Raw genomic sequence first — 21,026 nt, forward strand, 5'->3', positions numbered from 1 at the left:
GCTTCACTGCGGCATGGTATCTCAGTGGGCTAGCACTATAAAACCAGCTTAAGTCTGGGCTAGTACAAGCAGCCGCACATACACATACACACGCATGCACGTCGTCATATGAGCGAAATATTCTCAAGTACGACGTAAAACCCAATTTCACCTCACCTCACCTCAAGTATAAGACTCCTTTGACTCAGTGTTAACTGTCACTGATTAATCCACTTTAACAGAGGAAAATATATGCATTGTTCGGTCAAGGGGAATATACATTTGATCCGATCAAAACCAGTCCAGATGAAACATAATCTAATCTTGCTACTCCTATTCCACAAATGAAGTGGAGTTAAGAACTGGTACGTTATCGCGTTATACAAGGCTTCACAGACTATATGTGACTTTGTTTATCACACTTAATGTCAACGCTTGTTTTGCTGAAAAGGGGGGCACAGGTGGGCGAGGATTTTAATGTTCCTCAACTACCAATATGCTCATTCATATTTTTTTATAATAAATGTACGATCTTGATTGGAATCCCGGTTCAGTCATGTTTCTAAAGTTGTTGGCACCATGCCTCTCATGAAACCCGGTGCCATTACTGAAATAATGATCAGTAGGACACTAAACCCAACTCACTCACCGGGGTGATGGGGTAGCCCAGAGGTTAAGGCGTTCGCTCGTCGCGCTGAAGACCGGGTTTCGATTCGCATGGACACAATGTATGAATATTGCTAAAATATTACAAAACACTCATTCATTCACATACTCACTCGGAGACAACACAAGACTCTCCTTCTGCGGTATAATATGTTTGCCTGTTATCAAAGTTTTATCAACAATTAAGCTCTTGTTGTACTAATAGATTGTTGCAACCATATATCCTACACTTATTAACGGGATGAAGAATGTATACACTAGCCTTGCTCCAAGGCTGTACGAGCTGAATGCTAAGCCTATGGATATATAATAATTCTATCCTTTAAAGTGGCAAGTCTAGATAAGCGGAGATTACGACAGTTATTTATATTGTTTTTAGATATTTCCAGTTAAACTATCAATTATTACCTTAGAGACTGGTGCAAGTGTGTGTGTACACCTATATACTAGTTCGTGCTTTATGAGATTGACCTTAAGACTGAATAGTGTTTTTTGAACGACAAGACGTAGTTGTTGCTTATTCTCCCTTTGAATTTGTGTTTGGGGATTCTAACATAGAATAGATCTAATCTTGTTGTGTGAGGGGGCTTAATGGTTTATGGCGTACATAAAACATCAACATCAACTCACCGAATCCGTGAAGCGTTGCGTGTGCCATCAACCATGACGGTTTATCATAGATGTAATATTGCTATCTGCGCCATAAAATAACATTCACAACCTCGCATTATTCCTCCACACCAGACTCATCTATGCTATTCAGATATGTTAAGGATCATCCGATTGTTCTTATTACTATGCAGTCACATTAATCTGTCACTCAAAAGAGGTTAAGGACACCCTATTATTTCATATTACTACATTAATCAGTCATGTCATGAAAGAAACGGCTGATCCCTAACTTTTTCTGAGTAATATATTATTCATTACTGCGAACATTCGACAATTGAAACCATCAACATCAAATAACATGTGATTTTATTTAATCGAACACAATCTTGAACAGGGAATTTGAACCTTTCAAAAGCTAGTAATGGTCTGTATTGCGAATGAAACCCACACAAATGCAATGTGTTATTGAGATATGAAAACACTGCACACCTTCCCACCCACTCAACTTACATCGGAAATACTTAATGACAAATGCTTACCTGTGTTTAAAAATATATGGGTTTTATGTGTGTCATTCCTTTCATGTAAGCAACACCCTAAAATCTACCGCTACAGATCAGCGCACAAAAGTCACGGAGCGATGGGAGTGTTCTATGTTAACTGTATTTATGACCCGACTCTAGGCTATATAATGGTGTAGAGTTTTTAGTGTGCACTGTTATATCTCATTTTATCTCATTCACAAATGATATCCTACAAATGTTCAAAAAATTATTTCGCTGTTATATACGGACAGCTAATGATCTGTTCTATATGAACAGCTTATGAACATTAATGTGTGGACAGGACATGGACATTTTTATAGTGGCATTTCATGAACATTTCTTTCTCTCTGTCTTCTCATCAACGTTTCAACTGTATCTGCTGAGATGGTCTGTTCCTAGTCAGATCAAGGTAGCCATCATCTCTGTAAATACAATTATATAAAACATATATTTCATTTACCCTAGTCTGTGTCACAGCCCTGAACCACATTATCTTCCCTACTGCCTAGCCCTCCCTGCAATGCTAAAGCCGAAAATGAAGCAAGTCTAGAGTTCTTCATCTCACTGGGGCTCCTTTTCAAATTTCAGTGGGTTTATTTGTGACTATCAAAATGATATATATTCAGAGACTAAGCGTCAGTCTATGTTTGCTCATACTACTCATGTAGGTGACGATACAAACTTATATGACATGTCGGGTTCAACATAACCCTGTGTATATAACGTATAGGGTTACACGTATATGTGTATATGTGGAAGGTAGTAGGAATACGTACATGTAAACTGATAGCACAGTGGCTCTGACAGGAGAGCACTCACACATGTGTATTTACATAATATTACAAGACCACTAGAAGAGCTGTCCTTATCTCTGTCTTTTCACAACATGCGTGTGATAAGAGGATTAATGCTCACCCCAGCCCATCCTTGTTATGCTTTGGCGGTGGGCGAACCAAAGTTGGGTACAGAGTTAATTAGCGAGTCACCTGTTTGTTGACGGGGGAACGCGGGGGTGATAGGAATCCCATGTAATGCGATCTACCGCTGACTGTCAAGGAGACGGGCTAGATAGATGGTATGACCTTCTTTGGAGCCGAGGTACATGGAAGGGACTGCTAAAGGACAACCCTCGTGTCCGATGTTATGAACTGAATTAATTAGAATATATGATCATATTAACATATATGAGATATTCAGAACTGCAATGCCGTTGCAAACAGTGATCTAATATGGAAATTGACAACATAAAAGCTATTTTACTTACGTTTTATCCCAAGTTAGCCTTACAGTAGACCGACAGTAACCTTTAAGAGTTAAAAACTTACGTTAACAACTGCAATCAATTTCAATCAATTTCATATCCGTGTATGTAAAAATATGTGATTTCCAATGTGTAAACTTGATTGAAAACAGATCAAATATATATATCTGGAGCGGATGTATGCTCCAGTGATACGACAATTATATTATGTATCTTCCAGAAATAGTTAATTACATATAACCTTCATTGACTCATTCATTCTGAAATGAACATTGTTAGCCCATGCGCCCAGCATTGTAAATGTCAGTCAACCTTGCTATTGACATCGCATGGCCCGGCGTCAGCGTAATGACTAGCAAATGTCAATAGTTCACTATTTCCGCTCACTTAATGGTTGAAAGAGAGTCTACGGCAGTTCACTCGTTATGTATGAGCGCATTTGCTGTTTTTGGATTGTTGGTCAAATGCAGTCAAAAATATTCCAGCTATATACCAGAGTCTTGCCATTTTTATAAGAAAAATGAAACATATTTGTCTTTGGATCTCCACAAATTTGACGATTACACAACCATGACCAAATGATACATGACATTAATACTTGTCAAATATACGTTACATCATCTCGCTTCTCCGACATTAAATTCATGCTGTAATACTGTATTTTAAACTAAACAATTTTTTGATAAGCCAGGTTCTCTGGAAGTTAACAGACAATATCTTTAGTTGTACTGTGAATAAACTAAGTTCACGTTTTTTAACATTCATCACAATATCATGCTACATGCAATAATATTTTAGTAAATTTAACCTATGCAGTCCCTGAAACAAATACTCAATAAAGCCCATCCAAGTCTAGAATATGTTGCAAGATTACCACAGTTTCAGGAAATCAGGAAAAGAAGATAGCCTCTGGGCCCTTTTTTTTCAATATTTTTCATGAACATAATTTTTTGTGTGTAAAATATGTTCATTTCAGAGACAAGATGTTAGTCTACCAAACTCATTCACTCACTGGTATTGAATGGTCCAGTAATAAAAATTCACGGGCGTTCATTTGGATCCAATAACACTGTTATAACATTTTACTGTGGAAGCATTTGAAAGGCATGTTTAATTCAACTGGATGTGTTTGTTTCAGAGTTTACCACCCGGTACTACCTTCCTATGGACCAAGTGAACAACCGTGACCTTTGGAATCCTTCCGGTCTGGACTCAAGGGTCTATGGAGGCCCGGATCTCATCCAAGGCGCAATCAAGAAGGCGATCCGACTGAATGGACGGACGCAGTATATCCGAGTAACGGGCCCTGGACATAAGCGGGAGTGCTTTGGAAACTTGAAGGAATGCTCTACAGGTTAGTACTGGACGAGTTGTCTCCCTTAGATCTCAAATGATTCTGTCTGCACTTTCTCCCTTGCGATTCATCAGATCACTGACAGTTATAGTGAGGATTGTTGGATTATCATACGATATAATTGTATTCATAGTGCTTAAATAAATGACACGTTGTTGTAAAATATATATAATTAATAATTTACATTTTGTTGTTTTCTAAATGACGATAATGAGATGATGTACCCATTAATGTCGTACATGAGGGGTAGGTTCATATACAAGTTCTAATATACCGACATTGTAAGATATTCTAAAATACCTACATGTGTAGCCAAGTGATGAAAGCTTGCGTCCATTACATCAAGCAGTACAAAATATATCACTAGAAGACGCCTTTAACAATATCTCTTAAGAATGTTTGTCGCTGAACAAGATCGCTGGAATATTGCTGAGTGCGTGTAATTACAAACGGCACCTGGTGTCACCGAAAAAAACCGTCACCAGAAAAACAACCGTCACCAGAAATGGGCTTACATATTGTACCCATGTGGGAATCGAACCTGGGCCTTCGGCGTGACGAGCGATTATTTAAACTGCTAAGCTACCTCACCGCCCCTCTTGAAGTTCGAAAAATCACTTGTTCTCTCATAATAGCCAATCATACATACTTGACTAATGTAAGGAATCTAAGATTGGCAGCGGTTATAAAGAGGGCGTGCCGTCCATTTAAACATATCTAATAATTATACAAATCTTGTAAAGATTTCTGTAACTTAAAATTTGACAGTAGGTTTATAAGGATACTTATTCCTCATTACCTTTTAGCCTATAACCAATGGATCGCCTCCGTGGTGTAGTGGTTAGAGCGTCCGCCCGGAGGGCGGAAGGTCGCGGGTTCAATCCCCGATCGCGTCATACCAAAAGACGTTAAAATATGGTACTTGTTGGTCCCTGCCTGGCGCTCGGCATTAATGGGTACAACAAGGACTGGTCGGCTCGGAGTCAGTATAATGTGTCTGAGTGGGGTATTCATGCTTCACTGCGGCATGGTATCTCAGTGGGCTAGCACTATAAAACCAGCTTTAGTCTGGGCTAGTACAAGCAGCCGCACATACACATACACACGCATGCACGTCGTCATATGAGCGAAATATTCTCAAGCACGACGTTAAACCCAATTTCACCTCACCTCACCTAGCCTCACCTCACCTCACCTATAACCAATCACCCGCAGCCCCGTTCTAAAATACATCAGATGTTTTCTATTTTCAGGGTACTATCTAGGAATGTGGCTCAAGTTTGATGGCGTTGGCAATAGGCGTGGCGTGTACCTCTCCAACGGCGGCCACAGGTCGGACAACCACGGCATCGCCATGTACTACTCCAAGGGAAAGCTGGAGTACGTCTTTAAGAAACCCGACGGCAACGAGTGGACTGTCATGTACGACAACCTTCTTGAAGGCCGGTGGTACCACGTGGCGGCTTCTTGGTCGGACTCCATTGGACTCGTACTGCACATTAACGGCGAACAGGTCGCTCATGATATGAAGCCGACGAGAAGATCGCCAGCGAGGGCGAATGCCCGTTACAACGACTTCGTCATTGGTCGGGCTAACGACAGGACGGGGACGGACAGACTGGGCGTCATGACTGTGGACGAAGTGTTCTTTATGTCCATGTACAGGACCTTGAAAGAAATTCGAGAAACGGGTATGTCCAAGATGAACATTAGGCATGATTTAATCTGAACCGAAATACTGTTTAGTTTAAACATAGGGTTACACGTAATTGAACAATGCAAAGTTTTTAAAAAATAATTTGAATTTGCCATATTATTATCAGCCTATGAAATAAGTTTGAAAAATAGACAGACCGAATGTGATAATTGGTCTATTTAAATGGCAAAATTAGAGAATAACTTCCAAAAGTTGCCAGCCTTTTTGACGGGCCATATTACATACACTGTCATAATCAGTCGAACCTTGAAAGTCCTTGCAAAACCTTTTTCAGTTGTACCTAATACGACATTTAGAGGCCTAATCCTTACATCTATGACAGTGATACTATCAAAGGTCGAATAAGCCAGAGGGCTTGGGCGTTGTCTCGTCACATCGACTGTCCGAGTTCCATACCGACATTGCTGTACAACGTTTGGAGCCCAATTCTCAATTTTCCCAATCTGGCTTGTGGGCACGAAAACACTTGCGTAAAATCATAATCACTCACTCTGTGAATATCACACGTGACATTTATTTATTTAATTCTTTGGTTTGTTTGTTTATGTTAACCTTAAACCTTAAAAAGTGACAATAAAAGACGGTATATTTTTTCTTTTTAAGGTCCATTCTACAAATACAACCTCAACTTTGACCAACTACAGGGTGATCGAATCTCTTCCTCCACGACCGAGGCGATGGTCAGCCCGGGGGTGCGGCTGGTCCCTGGGAGGGTGGGGAGTGCTGTCAACTTGAGAGGTGGCTCTGATTACGTCGACCTTGGCGACGTGAACGGTCTGTGCATGGGCGACCTCATCAACTGCCGCTATGGGTTCTACGCCTCGATGTGGGTGTCCTTCACAAGACTTGACAGCAACACACGTTACCTCTTTTCATCACCAAAAGGTGTAAACGTCTTCTACACCGACAACCGTCTTCACGCCACCGCCTCCATGTTTGACAGATTCTGGGAGACCTACTACCAGGTAAGGGAGATAACTCAGTTAGAACTGGCCATCAGCAAACCATGCTTGTCGTAAGAGACGACTAACGGGATCACATAACTTCGTCGTGCACGTCATCATCAGTGGCATGTACCTCAGTGACGTAGATCGATGATCATGTTGTTTGTGTTCAGACCACCGTCAGATAGCTTGAATACTGATGTGGGTCGCGTTTAACCCGCATACAAACGAACAAACAAACAAACAAACAAAAACAAGATTATAAGTAGCCAGGTATCATCCCTGTCGACGAAACATCTTTTTTGTGGTATTGTCTTCATTCTGAGAGAATTTGTTTAGAAATATTAAATATGTTTTACAAATTAATTATGATGAAAGGAGTCGTAAGTTTCATTACCTTTTTATGTGAATGCTCTTCATCTGCATCCGGGGGCGGTGGGGTAGCCTAGTGGTTAAAGCGTTCGCTCTTCACGCCAGGGTTCGATTCCCAAAATGGGTACAATGTGTGAAGCCCATTTTGCTGCCCCCTGCCTTGATATTGCTGGAATATTGCCACAAGCGGCGTAAAACTAAACTCACTCACTCATCTGCATCCTTTTAGAAGAAAGGATTTATGTTTTCCAGGATGAATAATATAAATAAGAAAAATGCATTCTGAATAAGGTTCCACTATATATTATATGAATCATGTCATTAAAATATTTTTTCTTGAGGATTGCGGGTGACAATTGTTCCCAGCAAAACATGCCTGACGTAAATACCGACCTGAAATAACGGGTGGTCAGGTCATCATATCCTGATGACGTAGATCGTTGTTCCTTATATCCGTCACTGGGTTTTCCGGTCAAGTGAGTGAGTGACTTTAGTTTTACGCCGCACTCAGCAATATTCGACCAATATGGCGGCGGTCTGTAAATAATCGAATCTGGACCAGATAATCCAGTGATCAACACAATGAGCATCGATCTACGCAACTGGGATACGATGACATGTGTCAACCAAGTCAGCGAGCCTGACCACCCAATCCCGTTAGTCGTCTCTTACGACAAGCATGAGTTACTGAAGACCAATTCTAACCCGGATCTTCACGGGTCGTCCGGTAAAGACCAAGTCGGTATCACATTGTTGGAATATTGATAAGTGCAGTAGAAACAACCCGCAACCAAATACACCATTATCACTATGCTATTCCAGGGCATCACCACGGGCGTCTGGTACTTCCTGGAAGTCTCCTGGTCGAGAGAAATGGGTCTCACCCTTTATCTGAACGGAGTGAGGGTAGCCAGCCAGCCCACTGATAAACACAAGAGCATTCCTACCACCAACGACAAGAAGTTTTACCTTGGCCGGGCCAATAACCCCGAGAGCTGGCAAAGGGGAGCTAACGTTGCTATTGACAACTTCGAGGCATTCTACGCTGACAGAGACAAGTTGATTGATGTTGGTTTCATTGAAAGAAGTGAGTGAAGCATATTTTACAGGAGGTACCTAGTTTAGTTTTTTCGCAAGTCGAAATGTCACCAACTTGGGCTAACACCTAGAAACATCCGTGACGTTAACAACATCCAACTGTACATGACGTGCGTCAATTGCAAAACGAACTATCAGTACAAATGTATTTTAAGACAGAGTATGAAATTTCAATCTACCTGTTAGAGACTTATATTTCTATCTGAATTCCGAAACAGAATATGAATTTTGAAAAATTTACCACATCGGACTGATACACTTTGGTGAAAAGACACCTTGATGAATGATTACTCAGTTAAAATGTGTTACTATCAATCTTATATGATCTTATCTAATATTAATTAATACATGCATCTATTAATTGCTTTTGCGAATCACATCGCATGTGAGTTTTTGACAGCTGTGAATGCTTGTATTGCAGTTCGTCCAGTTGTTTACAAGTTCCCATTACAAAATCTTGAAGGAAATCGTATCCGTCACCCGTCCATGGTCGTACGGACATACGGAAATCCAAATATGGTTCCTGGAAAGCTTGGCAATGCTATTAGACTGGATGGTAGGTCCCAGTACGTAGACTTCGGCGACCACGCTAACACTTGCTTCGGCAACCTGGACAACTGTAACCATGGTGCCACCATTGCCTTGTGGATGAAGCCAGAGAAGTTCCAGAGAGATGCTTACTACTTCTCCACAGGCGGGAATGGTATAACCATGTGGTACAAGAACAGACGTCTGCACGTCTCGGCCAAAACCTCCACGAATACCTGGGAACTGTCCACTGATGCTATAGATCCGAAGATGTGGAACCATGTGGAGGTGTCCTGGTCTGAGGAGAAGGGACTCCGTCTGTTCTCGGACAACCAGTTGGTGGCTTCCTCGGACAAGAGAATGCCAAGGTCATCCAGTAGTGGTGACAGTGGTCGTGTGTACCTGGGGAGAGGTAATCTGGACATGAGCACTGCCAAATATGGTGCTGGTCAGTATGATGAAATGGAATACTGGTACGCGGACAGGGACTACTTGTCTGCCTTCGGCTACATCCACCGAGGTGAGTGACGCAAAATACATGCAAATACATTCACGTATCAGTAAAGACAAATCGGAAACATATGTACAATAGTCTCCTTAACGCGAACTCGAAGGTAGCACTTGAGCCATATGAGGTCATATACTCAAACACGCCCATTCGAACTGAGGTATTGACCATATGATATTCTGCTTTCTGACAAGTGACAGTAAAATCTCCTGTCTCAAAACGTATCACAGGCAACCCTATAAAATAGTAGGTCCCTAAAATCGGTTTGTGTAAAAGGGATCCAGATGTTCAAATCTCCAAACCTCAAGTAATGACAATTATTTAAGTTTTAAGTGTGAGTAAATCAGTATGGCGTTATGCCACTTTCAGCGATATTAATAAATATGACAGGGTTGCACACCGGAAAGGGTTGTCATACATTGTACCTTTATTTTGTCTTCAGCGTGACTCGCAAACTCTTTAACCACGACAAACTGCACTCCGAAGTAATATCGGGTATATTCTTCAGTTTATCATTGAATACCATTTCTGTACAATTCTATCACCTTGATGTCTGTCCCAGTTAAAACTTAATTTTGTTAAATTTTTAATGTTTTTAGGTAAACCAAAGAATTACATCATTGATATGGAAGAAATCCAGGGTAATCGTCTCGTCCACACCTCACTGCCAATCCGCGTTGTCGGTAACGCGCGTCTCATCCCCGGTAAAGTCGGCAACGCCCTGCAAGTCAGAGACCGAAGTCAGTTCCTGGACATTGGAGACCGTTCAGAAGAATGTATGGGTAACCTTAAGAAGTGTCTTCAGGGGATCACAATATCAGCCTGGATTCGGTTCAATAGGTAAGGAGAATTGTTCTTTCATCATCAGCGAAAGAATTGAGGGAAAAAGGAGTTAGTATATCGCGATGGGGGTGCGGGGTGGGGAGTACTTTAAAGATGGAATGATGAAGTCTGGTAGTAACTAAATGGAACAAGTGAGTTCTTAGGCTCCCTTCGAAGAATATCTTTGAACGGCTTTAAGATGTGATGCACATTACAGTATAAGGGACACGACATTTTTGAGTACATTCTTACTCCGACGTCATAACTGCTTTATCAGATGAAGGTGTAAGCACATGCTCCAAATTATCTTGTTCCTCGTGATAAAGAAGTTGACATCCATAAATGTTCACCTTTCAGGAATCAGGTAGTCAAAAACGGAATCGGAATAAAGTCGCTTCAAACACTTTTTCACAAGTTGTGTAGATGAAAAAGAAAATGGCACTGTCACCTTATGTTATACGAAGCAAAGGTTGAACAGCGTTTGTGTCATTCATTACACGATGAATTAATTGCTTCTCGTATTGGACGCCTCTACACATACACCCCATGTATAAATTTAACCAGACATCCTATTCTTCTTACAGATTCGAGAACAACATGGTATACCTGTCTACTGGGCGTCACGGCCTCGTTCTGGTTTCCCGTAATGGCTACCTATACGCCAGCGCCAAGGGTGGGACTGAAGTATCCATCCCGTACCCCCAACAGGGCCGATGGTATTACACGGAGATCTCCTGGTCACCTGACCATGGCCTTGAATTTTATCTCGACAATAAACTAGTAGCCAGTGACCCGGATGCAAAGCTTGAAGACATTAACGTTCGTTATCCCGGAAGTTTCTACGTTGGCCGTGGTAACCATGGTGATACACCAAGCGGGGGAACTTCTACTGGCGGGAGTTTTGATATCGACGAGCTGGAAATATTGTATGGCCGGCGTGATGATCTGTTAGCATTGGGTTACATCGACAGACGTAAGTCCACTGTTAGATGCTCAACTAATTTGCTAAATATAGTCAGCCTACTAACGATATCCTTGTAATAATAATACAAACATATGACTGCAATGTGCCTGTGCAGCCTCTAGATGACTACCACTAACAATAATGTTGTATTTACAAAAATTCGCATTTGAAAAGCCGATAATTAACTGTATCAGACACGACATTGTATTCATTGAGTGATTTCAGACAAAGTGAACTTCATCTGATCAGAACAATGATCACATGAGGATGGATATTTGAAAGTTCCACGCATTAGATATTTTTCGTTATAATTAGTCGTAAAAGACATCATTTACATCACAAATAACTTTCTTTCAGTCGCAAACACTGGATCCACACTGAACCAAATCAGATTATAAATATAGTGCAGGGGTTTAGCAGAGTATAACTTATTTGAGTCTAGGGAATCTCAGTTTTGATTTTGGGGATTAAAGGCAGGAACCTGGGTATGCCATGTCTGCGATATGAGACATGAACAGACGTCCATAGCCTATTGTATAGAGGGATTTTAAAACGCTAATTGCAACTATTGCATCTCTAAACTTTTGGTATATTTCTGACATGAACAGATATATCAGTTAAATGTTCTATAATATGGAATCTATTGTTCTTGTTAGTTTCATTGCTTCAATTAGTTCAGGCATAACTATGATTCGCGTTATTTGCGACCTATTCATAATATGTATTTTCTGTGAGTTTTTCTTGTGTTTCGGTTCAGTGTGGGTTTGGTGTCTATGTCATGCTCTGACATAGACTCATCTCATGTTATCGCAGCTTTCACTGCTTCTTCATAACACCGCTTCATAGAAACCAGTTCTACTCATATTAGTGCCACATGAAGGTATATCAGATAGACTTGTAACCGTGAATCATCTGCACTACTGTTGAACACGAAGCTTCCCTCAGTGGCGGACCAGGTTTGCTAAGGGACGCCGATATGGCGCGTCATTTCAATCCCGAAGTGACGAAGGTCTATGACCTTCCCAACTTAAGGAAAAGCAAATATCATAATCATGTCAATTCTGGGTTTCGTACCTATGATAATTGGTTTCTTGCAAACATAGGAATCCTTTACTGCAGTGCCTTGACATCCGGGACCCTCCACAGTTTCTTGCTTTGTATAAATAATATCAAGTTCACATGATCACATGCGCTTGATGTTTTACGGCCATGCCAAGAACCATTGTCATCAGTACATTTTCGCCATGAAGTTGTTTCGCGATTGCAAAAAGAATACATTCATAATTCATGCACATTTGGTGTAAAAGTATTAAATGAATCCGTGTGCATTTGAAAAGGAGCTGGGTACTCATGCAGGTTTAGACATCTGTGCTTCCTTAATCTGAGTAAATGGCCACTTAGCAGTTTTCAGTTCGAGGCTGTCACCTGCTGGTTGAGGTCCCAAAACTTCCTAAATGACGTGTGCGCAATGTTCATGCTATCAACATCTCGTTAGGCTGTTTCCTATCACCCTGTAAGGATCTAATGGCGATAATGTCGACTTCATTGTCCTCATCCCATATCCCTGCAACGGTGTGGATGCTGATGAAACAATATCCACAACCGCATCAAAACTAGCTGAACCATGGCTCTGCTTCCGGTCTATTCATTCCTGAAACATGATCGTCGCCTCTGCTGGCTGAATTCGCCGATTTGGCGTCATCATTGTTTCTTCACTCACTCATCAACTATATACATCAAAGAACTTGTTTCAGCAGTCGATGTAGCTACGCAACCAGGTACCAACCAAAGCATCTTAACTGCGCATGCTCAGTAGAACTGCAGTGGCCCTGCATGTAATTACTTACTAAATTCTAAAAGCTGATTGGCTGTTAGCGACGTGTCTCTTCCGTCAGTACCGCTAATCAGTCTCTAAGTCTGTCAGGTTAGCAACATGAGTAGTTGATCTTGTACAATTACAAACGGCCTTGAATTACTTGTACACGTTGTATTATATAGATGATACAATGTAACAATATAGCGCACATTCACGGCTTAGTTACAGCAGATTCTGTACCCTAAACCTCACTGCATGCATCACAGGGCTGAACATTAGGGCATAGAAAATAAGGTTGATGTTGTATTAAACGTAGGTTAGCCACAACGTATCAATACACTAATACCTAATATTATGTTAATTACGATATATATTTCTCTTATTCCAGAAGAATATCTAAAACCTATATCCCATATATATATTTTATAATATGAATGATTTCAATACCAAGACAAAAAGATATATATATCTAATTTTATCTAATGTATCTATTCCTCTGTATACATGTATACATAAACATACATTAATCGTCTAGCATAGGGTGTATCATTATGCAATGTTTAAGATTATTCCTTGGCGCTGGCGTATAATGTTAACACAATGTATTTCTATTGTCTATATTCTTCTTGCTGATTTTAATGGCCTTTAAAGCTTTGGTTTCACAGCTCCATGGGGAAAGTCTCAAAGTAGTGTATCTGCTTAGGCCTGGGTAATGCTCTGTCTCATTAGAAATGCATGCATTTCCTCTATTAATCTCTTTTGAATCCCTGACTGATATGTTTGATAACCTAAAAGTTATTCTAACCCAGAATTTGGATTTTGGACTTCATGAAAATAATATCCTTTTCTTTTTTTATTCGAATTGATATAAGAAAAAGAATATAAATCTTAAAGTCTAACCTGTATGAAAGGGAACCTGTTTAATCAGGATTCCTTACTATCCGGACATTTACTGTTTTGGACAATATTCCAAGTTACATTAAAGTTTCACTCTTAGCAGATACGCTAGGAAAGAATTCAGGCGTTTTGATCAGTATAGGTATTGTCTTAATTTACGGGGTTCTGTTGTACACAAGTACTGTTCGCGAAAGGTTTGAAACATTTAAAATATTTTTTAATTCTTAATGTTAAGACATGATTTTAATAAGTCTTGTTTAAATTTGCACCACGTTTTTTTTATTTATGTTACGAGCATCCTACTAATCTAATTTTACCCAAAACTATTTACTTATTTTTTTATTATTAATTCAATCCTGTTTATAATTCTATTCCGTTCCTTGTTTGCAAAATAACGGTTCAAGCAGGAGAATGTTCGTCCCGTAGTCAAAGGGACGCAACTCTTGCAGGACGAATCGATACTTATATGACGCTTCAATCGCTAACTGAGCTCGCTTTAAAGCTTGTTATGATGGCTTGAACCAAAAGCCTCGAGTAGATGTTAATTATTTTATAATTTCTTTTATTGCCTTGATTTTGTGGTAGCTAGTTAAACAATGTTTTGTTTGTTGTGTTTGTTTGCTGTGTTTTTTGTTTGTGTGTTTGCATGACTTTGTTTACTTAGATCAGTTTCATGCCTCCTATGGTTTTTGAATGATCGATGAATATATCGATCAAATTGAATATATATAATAATATTTATTTAGCATATGTTAACTTGCCGAACACAAATCAATAAATTAGAAACCTCCTTTATGATTTTAAAGATGTCACAAAAATATCATTTACGTGTTAATACATGTAGGCATTTTCATTTCATCATGATCCATATCCTGTTAATGACCATGCATGAAACGGAATGTATTTCAAGTTACATATGCATATAAAATGCATTTCATTATATTGAGCCAGACATCGCATCGTATTGAGAAATATCATAGCGAAACCTGTTTAAACTCCATATGTCATTTCAAAATCCTTACCAACATGATATTGATATGTGCATGTAGTACATTGCTTGTATCGAACAACGGATATCTCGAATTATTCTTAAAGGTCCCGTAGACTTCGAGTAAATTGGGTTTCACAGGTTTACATTATTATGTTTGTTATTATGATTGTTGTTATTATGATGATTATTTATTTATTTTTATATAGGGATATATGTATATAGATATTTGTACATAAACATGTAGCTATCCTTAACTTGTAGTGCACGATTATACATGCATCAAAAGGAAGATTAACTGACAACCCTGGTATGAATTTTGTTCTTATCTATTGATGGTTACAACTTACAATGTAACTTTTGACATTTGGCAATAAGTCTTTTCCACCAATATAAAGGGGCATTTCAAAGGTTCAGTCATTGTCCTGTTTTCGAAAAGGGGAATATTAGTGAACGTTGGTAGGTAGCGAAAGGCTACGTTTCGGGTCGTCAGTTTCTGTTCTTCATGTCATAATATACACCTTCCTTTTCAGACGTCAACTCGAGTGTATGACTTGCATCAAGCACAGCACGATCATATCTCACAAGGGACGTAACTCACGAATATTATAGAAGTGCTTCTTATTATCAAACGAGGCTTTCGCGAACACGCACATTAGACCGACAATTCTGATGACATCCGATGAAAAAACTCGTTGAAAGTCCACTTCCTCCCAATATCACAAACATAACGTAGGGATATTCAAGGTTACACAAAACCCAATATTTTTTCATTGACTTCCATAGGCATGTTACATTTTAGAAAAAAACAACCTTAATGTAGATCTCGACAGTTACTTCATGTACATGTGTGCAAAGTCTGACCTGAAAGCAACTATAACAATCAAAACAATGCATCCAGTTCCTTTCCCGATCCTGTGTTAGATAGACAATCCGGGTTTGAACCTTCAGTAAACCATGCTTGTCGTAAGAGGCGACTAACGGGGTCTGGTGGTAAGGCTCACTGACGTGGTTGACACATGAAATATAGTCAGTTTTAATTACTGGGTTTATGTGCATTAAAAACACACACAAACATTACACAAAATAATCCAATCACTGCCTGATGATTCGATCTGCAGTGACGGCTCTTTGTTAAACGACAGATTCTGATTTGGCGTAGTAGAACCTTCAGCGGGAAATAAATCAAATCATCCGTGGTTACGTCCCTTTTTATGTGTCATTAATATGTGATGTTAGAGGGTAGACATTTAACTTGCATTGCATGATGTATGTCTTAGTCTGTCTCTTGTTCCTCCTCAGCGGATTTCTATGGCTATGAGGCTTTCTTCATGGATGAGGCAAATGGACCACGCGTGGTTCATCCCAAATATAATGTAACTCTAGTGAATGGCGCTCGTCTGCAAAGAGGAAAGATCGGTAAGGCTGCCTCCCTCACCAGAGGAGGGCAATACGTAGACCTAGGACCTCACAAGGACAAGTGCATGGGTAACCTTGTACTCTGCAAGCACGGGATGACAATCTCCTTCTGGATGAGGCCAAGGAACCTGCGCGAGGGTGACGTCTTCCTATCAAGTCCAACTTACTCCGTGTACTACCACAACAGAGAACTTGTCAGCAAGTTCATGACGCCCGAGAAATCTTGGACCGTCTCCACACCTAATCTGAGAACTAACAGATGGCAGAGGGTGACCCTTTCCTGGCATCCCATCAAAGGTCTGAAGATGTACCTGGACGACAAAGAGGTGGATAGTGCTGTTGGTGTTGATGAAGCTCAAGGAGACGCTCCGGTTGGCAGAAACATCTTCATCGGCAAGGCTCTAGATGAAGTAAACCCGACAAACACTGCCGATATTATGATGGATGAACTCCAGATTTGGGATGATGACATTGACCAACTTAGGAGTTCTGGGTTGTATGGAGGTGAGATTCGATAAAGCATCCAGCAATTCTGTTTCCCTTGGTTCAAAAGGTCGACAGCACTTTTATCTGGATTTGAAGCACTGTAGATGTCACCCAAACAATTCAATCCTTTCCCCGAGGTCTTGTAATCCCCCTGCCTCTGGTTGGTGATGTATACAAATAAGTCTGTAGTAAGAGCTACACCCTGCATGACCCCTTTCGCATTCTTCGACACGCCTTCTCGGTACTGATTCATTGAAGTCTATTTGTTCAATTCCGAATGTACGAAGTCTTGTAGTTCCTTCAGCTATCAGCGAGTTTGCAATGACCTTTATTCCATTCATCCTTTAGAAAGTCTTGCGTTTCTTTCGTCTCATTCTTTTGGCCCCGTATTTACGTTATTGCGCATGTTAAACGTTGAAAGCCATCCACCCGGGCGCATGTACCATGGATAGTTTGCATGTAAAATCGAAATATCCAATCATAAGACTTCACCGAATATTCTGCACGATGTTCATATTCTAAACTTTCACCGTTGATCTCTGCATCACACACGGGAAGGGGAGAGCACTCGATGTAGCAACGCATGTATTTGTGCGTCCAGCATTCTCGTTCCAAGAATAATGACTTCGTGTTTCATCGATTCATGTTTTGTGGGTTCCAGTTACCAATGCCAAATATTAGATTTAACGCATGTATGTTAAATATTACACAAATTTGTGTCTCATAACAGTAGTACTTAACGTCACATTATGAATAGGAGGTCATGGGAGGATGTGATTTCAAATATATAATGAACAGTAATGATGATGTTGTTTTGTTATCAGTTGCTCCTAAGGAAATACGCATAGACCTGTCCCAGTACAGAGGTGGATACATATATCTCGACGGGCGTACCATCCGAGGATACGGTGGAATCCAAGTCGTTGATGGTCGTGGTGCTCCTTCTCTGAGGCTGAATGGCAACCAACAGTACCTGGACCTTGGATCCAACTTCACGTGTGCGGGTGACTTAGAGACTTGCAGACAGGGTGCTACAGTTCGGTTTGCTGTACGCCCACAACGTCTAACGAATGGAATGTACTTTATCGACAGTTTTCCCGTGTCTGTGTATTACCGGGACGGTCGTTTGAACGCAGAAATGCAGACACCGGACAGAAAATGGGAAGTATCTGCAGCAGGCTTTGACCCTGGGAGGTGGCAGCAGGTGGATTTGTCGTGGCATCCAACGTACGGTCTGACGATGTACCTGAACGGACAGAGGGTTGCTTCTCAAAGAGTCCCAACCTTCAGAGCACCAGTGACGAACCGGGAGTACAGGACGTTCTTTGGAGGCCCGCTGGTGCCGGGACAAGACAGGACATACGTGAACGCCGACCTGGAGAATTTGGAAGTGTGGAATTCTAGGAGGGAGACTGTCCCCCTCTATGTTCCTCCTGTCAGACCGACGCGGGCACCAGTCACCCCTGCACCCCCGAGGGTAACTCTCCCTCCCTGGACTATACCTCCCCGTAGGACCCCTTCGCCACGTAAGTACAAATATATACATATTTTATATCATATTTAAAATTAACTTAATCTGAAAATACATTTTGTTATGAATTTAGTTTTCGTTAATGTTGTAGGAAAACAATTGTAAACTCATATGGAATTCGAATCTGGGATTCGAACACATGATTGTGGGATTCTATCCAGCCCAATGGATACAGGGTCCTATGCCACAAAACGATTTTAGCGTAAAGTGTTCATCGTCGTAGAGCTAAAATTGCTTTGTGGATTGGGATCCATGTCTGTAAAGATCCCCCATTAGTACCTGGAACCGGTATACGTGGTACTGGATCCAACTGCATAAAGCGATCTCAGCGCCACGACTATCGTAAGCCTATGATGTATGGGAGTTACGATCACATGAAAGCTAAGATCGCTTTGTGCAAGTGGACCCTGTTTGATAACTATCCGTGTATAGTACATATATTCCTGTTGTGAGCACGTTTTACTGTTTTCCATGTATATTCCATTTCATTAGGTTTTCCCCGTATAAAAATATGTAAATATAACATTTGATTTTCATCTTTCTTCAGTAGAAATGTAGCAATTATTCTTAGTGTGAAATGGTACGCTGGACTTCTTAATGCTTATATTGCATTTTTATCTAAAATTATCAGTCATCGACTAAATATTTCATTTGTAACACGTTCTTCAACATACGTATAAATTTGTGTCGACATCTCTCAATCATATATCAGCGTTTAATTAGGGTCTAATTTCTTTCATGTTGAAAAAGGAATGTTTTTCGTATATATGGTTCAACTTCTATATTATAAAACCACTAATGCTGTCGGGGCGGTGGTTCAAGCATTCGCTCGTCACGCCGATAACCCGGGTTCGATTCCCCACAAGGGTACAATGTGTGAAGCCCATTTCTGGGGTTCCCCGCCGTGATATTGCTGGAATATTGCTAAAAGCGGCGTAAAACTAAACTCACTCAGTCACTCGCTAATGCTGTCACAGTCGCCAGTTTGTTATGGTCGTTCACAAACACCTGGTGTCATCGCTGATTTTCAATGATACATACACATAGCCTTTACGTGTGTGTCTATTCAACAGAAAATCGGGACTGTATATTTTCTGGCTTTGTCATATACATTTTACGCATAATTTTCCCAAAGGTTTTGAAACATATTTTTGGGAAAAAGGTTTCTCCTGTTTATCAATATTTTCTCCAAGCCTAAACATACAGTTCCTGTTTTCTAAATGAGAAAAATAGTTTTTCACTTGCTTGATAGCATTCACCTTAATGCGGATCACTAATTGTTTGAAGGTTTGCTTGATTCTAATTGTATAATCTTAGATTTTAATATTTGTAAACTTTCTCTTCTTTTGAATAGGAAGAAGTCTAGTCTATCAGATTTATATCTGCTTTTCCCTCAGAATATAGTTTTTAAATTGTTCAATTTTCTTTTATATCAAGTTTATTATTAGTTTCAGTTTTTCGATTATTGATGGTAAAGTCCTTATTACTCTTCCAGTCATGAAAGTTAATGTTTTCCATTTAATGATAGTTAGTTATTATACTTTTAGTGGTTATATGAATATAAATATAATTTATATTATTATATATTTTTGTTCTGGTAATATCAATTTCACAAATGTTGAAAAGTGTTATCAAAACGGGGTTATCCAGGCTGTTCTTCTGTAATGCGTCTTGCTGTAATCATTACTGCTGAGACAAACTAAATGACAAACATTCCACGATTCTTTGGTACTGTTTATATAGTGATGTAATGTTTATAACGTTTTATATAATAGTCCAACAGTATCACAGTGGATGTTCTCGTAGGCAGAGCCCGTGAAGGTCCGGGTTAGAATATTGATCTTCAGTAATCCATGCTTGTCGTAAGAGGCGACTTAGGTGATCGGGTATTCAGGCCCGCTGACTTGGTTGATACATGTCATCGGTTCCAGTTGTGCAGATCGATGCCCATGCTGTTGATCACTGGATTGACTGGTCCAGACTCGATTATTTACAGACCGCCGCCATATAGCTGGAATATTCAACTCACTCACTCAATGTTACAGAACACTCCAGGAACTGAACCCTATTGTCCTCAATACAAACAATGGCATAACCAAAACTTTCACGGGGCACTTGTGCACCATCATTACTCGAGTTTTATATATTTGGAAACTGTTGCATTCTTTTCTTCACCCGAACGGAACATCGGTCATCCCTGGCAGTTCAATAACTATCCCGTCTAGCCATAAAATTGGCACTTAATATACGTACGCACATGTTCTTTGTATGCGACCACAAACCCTACCATATAAAGTCAGTTGAAACAGGTGCCCTTCGGATGGACTGAGAGCGTATGGAAGGCATGTGGTTGCGAGGATGAGAGTTGCTAAAGGGAGGTAACCTTTCAAGCATCCATGTCATGAGCACAGGAAGTAGGCCATTGATGCATGAGTACAGGTGTGAGGGGCGTGTTCGATTCTGATCTTCGATCGCGGTACATTCTTTGGTGAAGCTGGACTTTATGAAAATAGCCCGTG

General features: G+C 40.3%; 1 protein-coding gene across 1 annotated transcript in view; it reads left to right on the forward strand.

Moving 5' to 3' along the window:
- The window catches only part of LOC124285016, a 101,057-nt gene that overhangs the window by 44,813 nt on the left and 35,218 nt on the right, over positions 1 to 21,026 (forward strand). Inside the window, 10 exon segments of the mRNA XM_046721159.1 lie at positions 4,202 to 4,417; positions 5,671 to 6,108; positions 6,738 to 7,099; positions 8,273 to 8,537; positions 8,970 to 9,596; positions 10,184 to 10,424; positions 10,991 to 11,379; positions 16,374 to 16,994; positions 17,801 to 18,502; positions 19,000 to 19,020. Coding sequence (XP_046577115.1) covers positions 4,202 to 4,417; positions 5,671 to 6,108; positions 6,738 to 7,099; positions 8,273 to 8,537; positions 8,970 to 9,596; positions 10,184 to 10,424; positions 10,991 to 11,379; positions 16,374 to 16,994; positions 17,801 to 18,502; positions 19,000 to 19,020 — 3,882 coding nt within the window.

Source organism: Haliotis rubra, unplaced genomic scaffold, assembly GCF_003918875.1.
Source record: "Haliotis rubra isolate DU_JTF1 unplaced genomic scaffold, ASM391887v1 Scf35, whole genome shotgun sequence".
Lineage (NCBI taxonomy): Eukaryota > Metazoa > Mollusca > Gastropoda > Lepetellida > Haliotidae > Haliotis > Haliotis rubra.